This window comes from Geotrypetes seraphini, chromosome 14, assembly GCF_902459505.1.
Source record: "Geotrypetes seraphini chromosome 14, aGeoSer1.1, whole genome shotgun sequence".
Lineage (NCBI taxonomy): Eukaryota > Metazoa > Chordata > Amphibia > Gymnophiona > Dermophiidae > Geotrypetes > Geotrypetes seraphini.
This window is the reverse complement of record NC_047097.1, coordinates 61234731-61250114: the sequence shown is the minus strand read 5'-3', so window position 1 is coordinate 61250114 and position 15384 is coordinate 61234731. Positions and strand designations below refer to the sequence as shown.

Here is a 15384-nt window from a genome sequence, read left to right as displayed (position 1 = left end):
AGCCCCATCTGGAATATTGCGTGCAATTCTGGAGGCCTCATTACCGCAAGGATGTACTGAGGCTGGAGTCAGTCCAGCGAATGGCCACCCGGATGGTCTCGGGATTCAAGGATCTCCCGTACGAGGAACGGCTGGATAAATTGCGGCTATACTCACTCGAGGAACGCAGAGAGAGGGGAGATATGATCGAGACGTTCAAGTACCTCACGGGCCGTATCGAGGTAGAAGAGGATATCTTCTTTTTCAAAGGTCCGACAGCAACAAAAGGACATCCATGGAAAATCAGGGGGGGTGGAAGTTGCACGGCGACACCAGGAAATACTTTTTCACCGAAAGAGTGGTTGATCGCTGGAATAGACTTCCACTTCAGGTGATCGAGGCAAGCAGCGTGCCTGATTTTAAGAAGAAATGGGATCGTCACGTGGGATCTCTGCACAGAGTTAAATAGGGGAGGGTCATTGGGGTGGGCAGACTAGATGGGCCGCGGCCCTTATCTGCCGTCTTTTTCTATGTTTTCTATGAGTACAGCTATAGCCCAGTACAGTCCTACCGGCTGCGGAGAGAAAATCAATGGAAGGTGAGAAAAAGAAGCCGTCTACTCCATCATTGCAAGTGAAGATAAAGATTGGTTTCATGGGGCATTATATTGATTAGAAGGCAGTTAAGGAGGGCAGAGAGAATTTGGAAAAAGACAATCAATGGACTAGCTCAGCTTTGGGGCATTGTAGGAATGTCCAGAGATTTTATAATGAGCAGTTAACTCTTTCGTTGGCAGGTGGTGAAACGACTGCTTTATGTAACTTGATGTTGGACGAGAGCAACAGTGCCAAGTAAACAGGCGTTTGGAGATGCAGAGCTCCCCTTAAGAGGGTTGTTTATGACCTATGACTGCAGTATTGTCTGATCCAACTGAACAGCCATTTGGCTGGTTTGTAACGACAAGTAAACAGTCTAGATATGATTTCTGGGGAAGATCTACATAATCACAATATTATTGAAAATTACTACCGTAATCTCTTTGGGTGCATAGAGAAAGAAGAGTTAATAATTTTTTTAACTCTACTTTTGATACTGATCTCCCTTAAGAGCCATAGAAACTTCCTGCAAGCTCTGTCCTCATCTGCACAAGCCTCAAATGCTTTAAAATCCTAAATTGCAACATTCTAGAGCTCAGATTGTGATGTCATAATTCCACCAATGCCTAAGCTCTGTCCTCATCTGCACAAGCCTCAAACGCTTTAAAATCATAAGTAGCAGCATTCTAGAGCTCAGATTGTGATGTCATAATGCCTCATTCTACCAATGTCTAAGCTCCGTCCTCATCTGCACACGCCTCAAACATTTTAACATCATAAGTGTTCGAGGCTTGTGCGGTTAAGGCAGAGCTTACAGGAATGGGGCAGAAGAAACTGAGATACTGCAGAGACAAGGAAAAAAATTGTCCCCGTGTCATTCTCTAGTTTCAACTCTTTGGAAACAGGCAGTAATTAAACCCATAAGAACATAAGCGTTGCCTCTGCCGGGTCAGACCAGGGGTCCATCATGCCCGGCAATCCGCTCCCGCGGCGGCCCCCCAGGTCCATGACCTGAAAGTGTTCCCTACCTAACCTAAAATATCCATACCCTATTCGCTCAATGTCCTGTACGGTAAACCTCTATCTGTACCCTGTTATCCCCTTCGCTTCCAGGAAGTCATCCAGTCCCTTTTTGAACCCCAGAATTGTACTCTGTCCTATCACCTCTCCGGGAAGCGCGTTCCAGGTGTCCACCACCCTCTGAGTGAAGAAGAACCTCCTTGCATTCGTTATGAATCTGTCTCCTCTCAGTTTTTCTGAATGACCTCTTGTTTTAGTTGTCCCTGCTAGTCTAAACCCATATTAAAAAAAAAATAAAAATATAGCAGTTTGGAAGTGTTAAACCCAGCAAGTTATAGACCAATTTCCAATCTTTGCTTTCTGCCTAAGCTAACTGAAATAGTTTGGGAACAATTGGTATAATTTCTGGAGTCATCTAATGTGCTACACTCAAGACAGGCAGGATTTCGAAGGATGCATAGTATGGAGTCTATGTTAGCAGGCTTTCTAAGCGAAGTAATTCTATTTTAGACTTTGCACTGGTAGTTTCTTTGGATTTGAGCTCTACTCTTGATCTGGTTGATTAAGTCTTCTGCGAGAAATTGGCATAAAAGGGACAGTATTAAATTGGTTTTCATCCTTCCTTTGAAATTGTACATTTAGAGTAGCTTACGGGAATTTAGTATCACAAGAGAGATTATTAGAATGTGGGGTGTTTTTTTTAAGTTTAACTGACTGAATTCCTCTGTACTATCTGCATTGTTAGTATATATGCATTAGAATGTGTGTATGCATATGTTTATTTTAGTGTATGTGATTTTCCTTTTTTTCTTTTTCTTTCCTATTTTTATTGGATTATTTTGTAAACTGCTACTTTTATTAGATTATTTTGTAAACCGCTTTGATCTTATTTGTAGTTTAAGTGGTACATTAAGAATTTTAATAAACATAAACATTGCAAGTGAAGGTATAGGGTGTCCTTCTGGAAAGTGCCGGAAAAGTCTTCTCTCTTAGAAAATAAATGATATCTTTATTATTTTTTATTTATTATATTTATACTTATTAATGGAACTATCCAATAATTCCCTGCTTCTGTATCTGGTGGGGGCGCAGAAAGTAGGAAGTACCCTGGATCACTATGGAAAATTTTGTGCCCTGAAATCAGTGGATGGTGGTGGTCTGGTTTCCACAAAAAAATGGAGAAGAACAAACTTTGCACCGAAACCAAGATGAGTAACAAAACGATCAGAGAAGACCAGACCGTCAGGCTGAAAAATCTGCTTAAAACCACAACCATATAAAGTGGAACCAGAAACTGGACACCACATGGACCGTGTTTCGGCTACAAAGCCTGCATCAGGAGTCCTTCGGAAATCCACTAATCAGTTGACCAAAGCATTGTATAACAAACCGAACCTTGTATGGCGTCGTCACAGCAACAAATGAAACAGTACTGATAGGTGGATTTCCTAAGGACTCCTGATGCAGGCTTTGTAGCCGAAACACGGTCCATGTTGGCACTAGTTTCTGGTTCCACTTTATATGGTTGTCCATAAAGCATATTTTTCAGCTTGATCATCAGTTCTTTCTATTACTCATTTTGTTCTCTTTTCAGCATTATTTGAAGTCAGAGGTGAAGTACTCCACAGGATACTCGGGTGTGTCGATGCCCAAGATGCGACAGACGCTAATCAGCTGTAGCCGTGCTGCCTCCCGGCTAGTACCTGCACAGGCCACATTACAGTAGGGCTCTTCGTACTCGCTGGATATCATTTCGTCATCGAACGTGTTGAGACGGATAACGCCATGTGCATGCAGGGCTTGGAGCGTCTCTAAGTTGGCTGTGCTTTTTAGGATCTTCAAGTGCTGCGACACCACACACATCACTCCCATCAGATGTAGGGATGGCCGAGCATAATGCAAGGGCACCACCGGGGGTATACTACATGCCACCATTAAACTGGCCAGCATGATATCCACACCGTATATCTCCTGTATCCAATCACGTAGGTAGAAACCCCCCATCCGCGGATTGATCTCAATCAACTTGGGCCCGGTGGGTGTCAGTTTCAGCTCCACATTGAAGACACCGTCTACGAGCCCACAGCCCATGCAGCACTGGTACGCTGCCATCACCAGCTGTGCCTCTTTGTCCGGGGGCAGATAAGTTGGCATATTAGCAGCTGTCTCGGTGAAGTATGGCACACGGGTGGGACCGTTGTCTGAGACAAATGCTCCCATCAACCTGCCGTCATAAATGATGACATCGACATCATGCTCTGTTCCTGACACATACTCCATTAATAGCATGGCATTCCCTATGCCCAGTCCAATGCCCGGGTAGTCTGTGTCTTCCCGCAGGTCGTTGGAGATCTTCTCAAAATGCTGTTGGCACTGCTCGGCATTCTCCACCAGTTTCACCCCCACGGCTCCTGCTCCATACTCCAGCTTCATCACCCCAGGAAAGCTAATGTAGCGTGACGCCTTCTCAACGTCGATGGCGTTTTTCAGGTGACAGCAGGGCACAGCGTAGAGGGCAGCAGAGGGCCAGCGAGAGTTGTCCTGATGGAGCAGATGCAGATGGGTGAAGCTTTTCTGTTTAGAGATGCGTAGGGCAGAAGACGAGCTAGAGCGTAGACCCAGCAGTTCACACACTAGAGCTGCCAGCACCGTGCAGTCGTCCCAGAAAGAGAGGCAGCCATCCAGCCGCATGCCACGATCTTGGATCAGCTCCACCAGTCGCTGGGCGTGCTCCTTGTCACGCTTGTGGTCTGTCACGTCATAATGAATGAAGCTCTCCACGATCCGTGAGGCAAAGTGGTTTGGGTCTGATTCGATCAGGTGAATCTGAGGAGCAAAAGAAGAGAGGCAGCGATTAAATTTAGCCACTGGCAGGAAAAATGCAGGACAAGGACATCTAAGCGGTAGGCGCTGAAGGGCTGCAGGGATCGCGTCCAAACACCAGATGGTGCAAATAGAGCTCAGTGCTTGATGGTGGGATGTGATTCTGCACTGGGCACGAACTGATAGGCCAAGTACGCAGCATGCTAAACTATTGGTGGAAAATTACACACTCTCCCCTGGATTCTACAAAGGTTGCCCAAATTTTGCATCCAAACTTGTGCATGACCCGGAGTTGTGCACACAACCAAATTAGTTACTGAGTCATTAACACTAAATAATTGGTACTAATTTGGATAATCGGTACTAATTTGGAGTTGTACATGCAACAGCCCATATGCGATGCTATAAAGTGCAGTGCTTAAATTACCGGTGTCAGGTCAAAAGCGCGCCGGGACAAAGGCGCACGCAGACAATTGAGCGGAGCGCAGAGGTGCGCGCTGCAGAAAATTACTGTTTTTACGGCTCCGACGGGGGAGGCGTGGGGGGAACCCCCCCACTTTACTTAATAGAGATCGCGCCGCATTGTGGGGGCGTTGAGGGGGATGTGGGGGGTTGTAACCCCCCACATTTTACCGAAAACTTCACTTTTTCCCTGTTTTTAGGGAAAAAGTTAAGTTTACAGTAAAATGTGGAGGGTTACAACCCCCCAAACCCCCCACAATGCCGGCGCGATCTCTATTAAGTAAACTGGGGGGGGGGGCTCCCCAACAAAACCCCCCGTCAGAGTCCCTAAAAACTGCAATTTTCTTCGTCGCGCGCCTCCGTCTTGCGCTAAGTTGTCGGCGCGCGCCTTTGTCTTTCGCCGAGTTGTCTATGAACCAAATTCCCTCATGGGCTACCTAACCTCCTCCCGTTACAAAACTGCAAAAGCTGAATGCTTTATGCTGCTCATAGAGTTCTCCTGAGCATCAGAGCAACGCACAGCATTCAGCACGCCGACCGGCACGAAAAACCGCTTTCGCAGTTTTGTAAAAGGGGAGACGGTAAAAGAAAACATGGCCATAAGAAGGTCATGTACAGGTCATAGGCATTCCCAAAAGTTATGCGCAATATCAGAGAATTGGGGGGGGGGGGTGCATGCCCAACTTACGAACCAGGATTTTCACCTGGCGTAAGTGCATTATTTTAGTTGCGGAAATCAGCTCTAAGCGCTATTCTATAAAGAACCTGAGTCCCAGAGTGCCATCCCTTGAAGAACAGCAAAATGAGGAGTACCTGAAGTGAAAGAATTATTCCTTGTGTATTTAAAACTGATTATTATTTTATTTTATTTTACTTTTTTAATGTATACTTTTTGTTTTTGTTATTAGGACTTGTTTTTAATTTTGTTATGCTATGTTTACTTTTTTTTCTGTATTTTGTTATGCTATGTTTACTTTTTTTTTTTTCTGTATTTTAAGAACATAAGAAAAGCCTTACTGGGTCAGACCAATGGTCCATCAAACCCAGTAGGCCGTTCTCACTGTGGCCAATCCAGGTCCCTAGTACCTGGCCAAAATCCAAGGAGCAACAACATTCCGTGCTAACGATCCAGGGCAAGCAATGGCTTCCCCCATGTCTTTCTCAATAACAGACTATGGACATTTCCTCCAGGAAATTGTCCAAACCTTTCTTAAAACCAGCTACGCTATCTGCTCTTACCACAACCTCTGGCAATGCGTTCCAGAGCTTAACTATTCTCTGAGTGAAAAAAATTTCCTCCTATTGGTTTTAAAAGTATTTCCCTGCAATTTCATCGAGTGTCCCCTAGTCTTTGTAATTTTTGACGGAGCGAAAAATCGATCCACATGTATCTTATTCTCTATATTTCACATTTTTAGTTAGATTTTAGTTGGATTTGTGAGAAGCTGTGTGTATAGGTATAGGTTGAATGTAAAATGAGATTATTTTCTTGGAAGATGCATTATAATACCATGACAACAACCCGTGTAATTAGCTCTGAATTGTTACACTATAGAACTATAGCTTATGCTTTGTAACACCACTGAAAAAAGCTAATGGGCTTATCAAGTGGCCAAACTGTTGGAAAACTCTGCCTATTTAGATTAATTAGCAAGTTTTTAAGAGTTTTAAAAAAGTTCTGAGGAATTTGTACTTAAGGAGATATAATTGTACGTTAATTCACAATTCTGTATTGTTTGTTTTATGTAAACCGCTGTGAATCTCTCCGTATTGGCAGTATACATAAGGATTGTATTATATTGTATTTACTGAATCTAATTCTCTAGTTGAAGTTCACATTCACTTTATATGATATATCATACAATATAAATTGAAGTTTAAGTGTTGTACAATAAAATCATAGGGGTGGGAATAATTTCTAAAACTTAGAACAAAATAGTGAAAACAAGTACAAAAAAACAAGACATAACATGACCAACAACCCCCCCCCCCAAAAAAAAAAAAAAAAAGGTTAAAATGTCAGTTAAGATTTCAATTTTTTATTCAAAGGGAGAAAAAGGGAAGGGAAAACACAAAAGGGAAACAGGAGATAAATAGAACAATTCAAAACCAATGAAATTAACTCTTAGGGGTCCTTTTATCAAGCCCCGCTAGCAGGATTAGCGCGTCGGACATTTCATCATGCGCTAACCTCCGCGGCCAGCTAAAAAACTAATGCCTGCTCAATACAGGCGCTAGCGGCTAGCGCGGCAGGCGGTTTAAAGTGCGTTAAACCCCTACCGCAGCTTAATAAAAGGACCCCTAAGATTTATGATGTTATGGATCCAAATGACAAATCTAAAAAAGTAGAATAAGTTAAACCCATGTGCCAGGGAATGACCTTCTATTACGGAGGAGGGGGATTATAACAAGAACAGAAACTAATCCGTCGTTGGGATGGGTCTACGTCTACTCCTTCAGGGGTGGGTGTGATTAGGATTTCCCTGAATTCCTCTGAGAGCCATCCTTGCCCTAGGTAGAATTAATCACCTTGACTAACCAGTTTAGCACTTCTTCCGGCATATTTCGGTCTAGGTCTAGGAAGCCTCCCTTGCCTCTTTCTTTGTACTGTTTGTTCTTCGAGGCGAGGACTTTCTTCTCCCGTTTGTTGGTATAGGTGTGATGGGCATAGATCCAGTTGGCGTTTCATTTCAGATAACTCCTTGGGTTTTGGCCAGGTACTAGTGACCTGGATTTACCTGGCCAAAACCCAAGGAGTTATCTGAAATGAAACGCCAACTGGATCTAAGCCCATCCCACCTATACCAACAAACGGGAGAAGAAAGTCCTTGCCTCGAAGAACAAACAGTGCAAAGAAAGGGTTCATAGACAACAACGCGGAAGACAAAGGCGCACGCCGAAGAAAATTACTGTTTTTAGGGGCTCCAACGGGGGGTTTTGTTGGGGAGCACCCCCAGTTTACTTAATACAAATCGCGCCGGCATTGTGGGGGGTTTGGGGGGTTGTAACCCCCCACATTTTACTGTAAACTTAACTTTTTCCCTAAAAACAGGGAAAAAGTGAAGTTTTCAGTAAAATGTGGGGGGTTACAACCCCCCAAACCCCCCACAACGCGGCGCGATCTGTATTAAGTAAAGTGTGTGGGGGGGGGTTCCCCCCACGCCCCCCCTTTGGAGCCCTAAAACAGTAATTTTCTTCGGCGCGTGCCTCCGTACTGCGCTCAATTGTCTGGATGTGGGGGGAGCTATGTTTGCGGCAGTCACTTCTGTGCAGTCTGTCAGTTTTGTTAGAATCTTGAACAACTCTTTTAAGTCTGGTTTGTCTACTTCGATCAAATCTGAAAGTATTTTTGTTTATTTTGTTTTATCTGTTATAATATAATATGTTTCCTCTATGTGTCTCTGGGCACTTTAATCTCCAGATTTCCTCCAAGCTCTTTCTACCTTTCAGCGTTCTTTTTTCAGACTTCTTGGTTCTGCTGAAAACCACAGTTTCTTCTCGCTTCCGGGCACTTTCCTCTCTACTAATTCTAACGTGATTTCTACGAATTCCATGAATTTGGTCCAGGTTTGAATTTGTCATTTGTAAAGAGGGTCTCAGCTTTTCCAAGAACATTCGGACATCGATTTTTGTCCTCTAGATTTAATGTATTTTCTTTTCGGTCTTGGATTTTTGTGAGATGTTTCGCAATTTAAAGTGAATCTACATCTTTAGTGGTCTGACCATATTAATGGTAACCATTCAGTCCAGGACAGCAGTGTGGGATTATTTGCTATGACCTTGTCTGGTAAGTGGCCTTTTTCACGTGTAGGGCCTGTTGTATTAGGGTTGCCAGATTTTCCAATTGGAAAATCCGGACCCCCCTAGACCAGGGCTCTCAAAGTCCCTCCTTGAGGGCCACAATCCAGTCGGGGTTTCAGGATTTCCCCAATGAATATGTATTGAAAGCAGTGCATGCACATAGATCTCATGCAAATTCATTGGGGAAATCCTGAAAACCCGACTGGATTGCGGCCCTCGAGGAGGGACTTTGAGACCCCTTTGAAGAATGCTGGTGTAGAAGGACTGAGGCTGAAACAGACACTACAGAATGACAGTCTCTGGTATCCAGAGCAGATACTGTGATGTCATAATGCCTCATTCCACCAGTGCCTAAGAGCCAATCACATCAGTGATGTCACAATGGCTTCATTATCCTTGGCTCCCATAAGAATCAGAGTATGAATGGCCAGAACCACTGACCCGCAAGCTTTGCTTTGAAGAATGCTGGTGTAGAAGGACTGAGGTTGAAACAGACACTACAGAATGACAGTCTCTGGTATCCAGAGCAGAAACTGTGATGTCATAATGCCTCATTCCACCAGTGCCTAAGAGCCAATCATATCACTGATGTCACAATGGCTTCATTATCCTTGGCTCCCTTAAGAATCAGAGTATGAATGGCCACAACCACTGACCCGCAAGCTTTGCTCTGAAGAATGCTGAGATTGAGCAGCAACATTCCAGAGCAGATATTGTGATGTCATAAAGCCTCATTCCACCAGTGCCTAAGAGCCAATCATATCAGTGATGTCACAATGGCTCACATAAGCACAGCCACTGACCCTCAAGCTTTGCTTTTGAAGAATGCTGGTGTAGAAGGACTGAGGCTGAAATAGACACTAAAAAATGAAATGGGATTATTTCCCACGGTTATCCGCGGGGACGGGAACGGTGATGAATTTTGTCACCGTGTCATTCTCTACTAAGTATGTCTAAAATTGACATTTTTGTTTTTATCCAACTATTCTTCTGCCAAATTTCCCTCTCAAGTACAGATTTTTCAGGAAATCTGACTCATAGGAATTTTGGTACATTCTTCCCTATCATTATGCTTTAAATCCTGTATTCAATGGCTTGTCCAAGGTCACAAAAGAACCCATGGAGGTTCAACGTTTAGAAATCACATATAGACCCAGACTTCTGAGCTTTCCCTAATATATCACGCCCCTTCCATTTGCAGCGCACTAAGAGGAAATCCAAGATTCAAGCTGCTGTGTATTATTTTAGACCTCCCCACGTGGTATTAAAAACAACCAGGGCAATTTACAAATAAGAGCAATCTTTCCAGCACCTAATGGAGACACAGATATGAAGTTATATAAAACATACTTTGATCCCATAATCCCTGGCCGACTCCCAGACAAATTTCTTGCTGACACCCCCGGCTCCGATGACAAGGATTTGTTTCCCCTCCATGATGAAGCACTGAGAACGCTTCAGCATTACCGACACCAGCAGCCTCTCGGCTGACTCTCGCGCCCCTGCCACCGCCAATGGCTGATTCACGGTCTCAAACACAGCACAAGTCTCTAGGCAGAGGTGGGCGTTCAGCTCCAGGGCGATGGCAGTCACATTCTGGTCAACCAAAGTCAACAGGAAGTCCACACCTGGAAATGAGATAAAGCAGCTAGGTGAGAAAAAAATCAGAGAATATTCAGTCTTGTGAGCTCTAAGGCTCCTCTGCCATTTATTGATAACGGGCCCGAGATTCAGCCAGCAGCAATCGATGTTTTGCTGATTACTGCTGGTGGTTAAACCTAGATATTCAATGTTTGGTCATGTCCAGACTTCAATCTTGAATATTTGATTTTGTGGAGCTGGCTAATGCATAGCCGGTTAGGACTTACTTTCATGCGGTCCTATTTATACGGTTAACCTGGCTGGTTAAAGTGCTGGGATCTTTTCCAGATAAGCCCCGCCAAAAAGTTAACCCCCGCCACCCAAAAAAAATGATAAAAAAGAGGCGCGATCTGTAGAAAGTAATCGGAGCCCTTAAAAAAATGGTCGACAGTTTATCCTATTTTTTGATAATGTTAAGTTTCATATCCTCTTTTTTATAATCTTTTTTGGGTGCTCCGACGGGGGGGGGGGAGTGGGGGGAACCCCCCCACACTTTACTTTATACACATCGCGCCGCGTTGTGGGGCCGTTGTGCTGAGAACTTCACTGGTTAAGGTTGCATGCGCTGGCAAAAGGTGGCAGGGCTTAACTTTCGGCGCGTCCACTTTTTCCATTAGTGGCGGGGCTTATCTGGAAAAGATCCAAGTGCTGAATATCAATACTCAACTGACTGAGTGCCGACCCTCAGAATGGCAGCACCAGTCAGAGTCTTCTGGTGTCAGTGCCAGCAGAGAAACAAAAACTTGTTCAATCACAATGGTTGATCATAGGTTTCCAGGTTTGAAGTGTCGGTTAGAAATAGATCCAATGATAGTTTCCTCATATCACGGAGCTGTGTTTGAAGTATAACACTTGCTAATGCTTTACTTAAACAGTTTCCATTATAATGAAGGAGCCATTGCATTTCAACACCTTTGTCTGTCATGTTGCGTCTTCTTGGGGGGTCATATTTTATCCACCCATGCTGAAAAGCACTTGCAAGCAAATACATTATATTTCAGAAATTGGTGTCTTGATATGAGGAAACTATGATACATTGATTAATTCACGAGATTTGTCATTTAGAAATAGGTCCAATTCAGCAGCAACATCACATCTGTCACTGCCATCAACCTTTTGAAAACAGAGTTTGGGAGTTTAGAGTGGCAGACCTGGAGATGCTGAGGCAAACAGAGAAATAGATAGCAAAGACCTTTATGGGAATACAGTAGAGTGGGTCCACCTCCACCCCTGTCCTGGTTGGAGAAAAATGGTCTGCTGGCAGGAAAGCTGTACACCAAGAATGTGTCTGTAGGACCTGCACAGCCAAAACTTTGCATTTTGTGTCATTTCCTGTGTCATTTGGGGGAAATTTCATTTTCTTTGGGAGCAATATCATTGCTAGTACACCCTGTTTTGGAAAGCGTGCACTCTTCTTTCGAGAGTGCACTAATGCGCAAATGCTCAAAGCCAGTCCCAGCCCAGCCCAGCCCAGAAGAAGGAGGATCTCCGAAGCACCGCCCAGCCGCGCCAGAAGAGGGAGGATCTTCGGGCACCGGCACTGGTGCCAAGTCGGGTAAAGGGTGTCATTGACTGCTCGGGAGGGGGGAAAGTAGGATCGCGGTGGAGGGGGGGCAACGCGAGCGGGGGGGATGCCGTTTCACAGAGGGGGGGAAGCTGGATCGCGGGGAGAGGTTTGGAACAGCGTCGGATTCCTCAAGGGGGGGGGGGAGAATGGAGCAGCGCTGGTAGCCTCGTGGGGGGGGAGGAGGTGGAACCAATCAAAGCAGTTTCCCTTACTTCCTATGGGGAAACTTGCTTTGATATACGAGCAATTTGGTTTACGAGCATGCTTCTGGAACGAATTATGCTCGTAAACCAAGGTTCCACTGTATAGTAATTTGCTTTTCCCTATTAATTTTTTGGGTATCCACCATTAGCATGTAGCCATTAATGCACAAAATAGAAAATCAACCTTTTTCCAGCCACAGCAAAAAATGGCCTAAGCGCACAGGAAAGACCTGCATAAATGTGTTTAGTAATAGGGCCCCTAAATAGTAGCAAATCACCTGGACCAGTTGTTATACACTTCTGGTTTTTGAAATAACTTAGAAATAAAACTGATGATTTACTAGCAGCGTTCTGCAAACCTATCAATAAAACTGTCTATAGAAGGGAGTTCACAGTGCTTTCCTAAATTATTTGATTGGAGGAAAGGGTATCTAGGGATAGAGTCAAAAAGAACTAATGCCATGTTTATTTCTGGAAAACTGTGATTCTGTTACATAAGAACATAAGTGTTGACATACTGGGACAGACTGAAGTTCCATCAAGCCCAGTATCCTTTTTCCAACAGTGGCCAATCCAGGTCACAATTACCTGGCAAGATCCCAAAAGAGCTGGTTGTTAATTGTGTTCTGTGTGAAGCTGTGATCAGTAAACAGATACGAATTAAAACTGGCTAGGTAGCATTAGGGAAGATTGCATAATAGAGCGATTTTTTTCCCCGTATTGACTCGTACATCTGTATTGATTCATGGGGCGATCCCACTTTGAATACTGTGGGAAGCTGTGGTTGCCTCATCTCAAAAAAGATATAGAAAAACTAGAAAAGGTTCAGGGAAAGGCAACAGAAATGGTATAGGGGATGGTTCCAGTTCCCCTATGGAGGATTTATAATAGAGTTCTAAAAAAAAAAAACTGTGAATGGGGTTGAATGGGTGAATAAGGAACAGTTGACTAAAGATCACTTAAGCAAATAGCTACCATTTCTATGACAAATCAGAGAAAGTACTTTTTTTTTTTTCACTTATCGCTGGCTGCAGATATCGAACCTTCCTGGACAGAACTTTCAAGTTTCAAGCTGGTAGACAGCAATCATGGCTAGGCTATTTCATCGATACCGCAAGGCTGACCTACAGCATCTTCCAGAAAGAACTAAAGACCACTTTGTTTAAGAAATTCTTGTCCTAGCCAGACACTCTCCCGCGAACATAACTTCCACACCTTACCCTGAATTTCTTCCTCACACTAGGTATCCACATTCCCTGTCTGCTAAAATTCCCTCTTCATAATTGTATCCTGATACTCGCTGGTGTCCGACTATTTTCAATGTAAAATAGTTAATTTCTTATAATTCAACCTATGTATAATTTTCCTTTCAACCACCTTGTATTCGTCTACTGTAATTAGCTGATTGTACAGTTCTTCTTCTTTGTGAACTGCCTAGAAGTCGCAAGATTGTGGCGGTATAGAAAAAATAAAGTTATTATTATTATTAATAATTAGGTGGTAGAATCTTCCGGTAAGTATCGGCACAGCTACGTTTCAAAAGGGTTAAGTACACCTGCTTTGATGTATCGCTGACAAAGGAAAGGCTATCAGTTAAGTAAATAAATGCAAGAGTGGGAAAATCTTCACGAAGATTTATGTCGTCAGGATCACGGCCCTATTTCTGAGTGAGTGGGACCCCAATATGCCAAACTAGGACCAACCAGCTTCTTGCTTCCAACAGTGGTCAATCCAGGTCACTAGTACCCAGCATAGAGTTACCAGACATTATTCAACAGTTAAACAGAGCAGGGCATCGCTATGTTGCTTCCATCCAAATTATCAGCTGCCACCTGGTATGAGATTACAAATAGCCATGTCAATTGCACTTTCTTATTATAGCAAATGCATGAGAGCTGACTAACAACTGAAAGTCAATTCAGTTCCAGCGACTGCCATTTGTATTAACTCTCTACACTTTTCCCTCGTTATTCGCGGGGGATAGGGGCAGAGCCAGACCGCGAGTGGCGAAAAACCGCGAATATCCGGCTCTGACCCACCCCTGCCTCCCTTCCGCCTTCTCCTGGCATCCTGGCCTTACCTGGTGGTCTAGCTGGTTTTCGGGGCAGGAGCGATCTTCCTACGCTCCTGCCCCGTGCAGATAACCATTAAGATATGGCTGTGGGGAGTTCCCGTAGTCTCTCGAGAGACTACGGGAACTCCCCACAGCCATTTCCTAATGGCTATCTGCACGGGGCAGGAGCGTAGGAAGATCTCTCCTGCCCCGAAAACCACCAGGTAAGGCCGGGATTCCGGGGGGGAAAACAAAAATATGGGGGGGGTTTCCTCCTCACTCCCCCCCCCAAATCGCGATTATGTGAAATCGCGAGTAGGGAAACCGCGAATGGGGAGGGGGAAGTGTAATTCTATAAACGTATATAAGAATATAAGAATAGCTATACTGGGATAGACCGAAGGTCCATCAAGCCCAGTATCCTGTTTCCAATAGTGGCCAACCCAGGTCTCAAGTACCCAGCTAGATCCCAAGGAGTCAAACAGTGGTCAGGGTTTTCCTGGCTTAATGTACCGGCGCCTACCACAGACCTTTGGCGAATTTCCCCGTTCCTCTAATTCTATTTAGAGCACCACAAGTTAGGTGCAAACTTTATGCGCTCAAATGTCAGTTAACAGCAATTAGGCGCCTAACTGCACTTATGAGCTATTCTAAGTGCTTTAGTGTAGAACTACAAAGGGGGGTATGTACGTGGGTGGGACATGGATGTGGCATGGGTGGCTCAGACACTTAGGCATCAAACTTATGGAATATTGCAGGGTGCATGCCTAGGTGCCAAAATTTAGGTACCCATTCATGCCTTTTACATGGTGGGCACTTAAATTTGAATGCCTATTGCCTAAGGTTGGATGCCACAATGCTCAGATGCCATTATCTCACCTCAATAGTGAGCAAACTCATGGAAAGGCTTATTAAACACGAATTAGATACGATTCTGACCGAGGAGAATCTACAGGATCCCCAGCAGCATGGATTCACAAAGGGAAGGTCCTGTCAATACAATCTGATCAACTTCTTTGACTGGGTTACAAGGAAACTGGATATGGGGAAGTCTCTAGACGTCGTGTATTTGGACTTCAGCAAAGCTTTTGATAGCGTCCCGCACCGCAGATTGAAACATAGAAACATAGAAATAGACGGCAGATAAGGGCCCACGGCCCATCTAGTCTGCCCACCTTAATGTCCCTCCCCTACCTTTGCCCTGTGAATAGATCCCATGTGCCGATCCCATTTGGCCTT

The 15384-nt window shown here is 44.3% G+C and overlaps 1 protein-coding gene across 5 annotated transcripts in view; it reads right to left on the bottom strand.

Annotated features, from left to right (window-relative positions):
• Positions 1-1785: 1785 nt before the first annotated feature.
• Positions 1786-15384, bottom strand: part of CARNS1 (carnosine synthase 1) — a 97696-nt gene continuing 84097 nt past the window's right edge. For all 5 annotated transcript variants that reach the window (XM_033919996.1, XM_033919997.1, XM_033919995.1 and 2 more), the window contains 2 exons: positions 10032-10309; positions 1786-4421 (listed from right to left, as the gene is read on the bottom strand). In XM_033919996.1, the coding sequence (XP_033775887.1) occupies positions 3192-4421; positions 10032-10309 (1508 nt within the window). In that variant the 3' untranslated portion in view covers positions 1786-3191. The remainder of the gene's footprint in view (positions 4422-10031; positions 10310-15384) is intronic.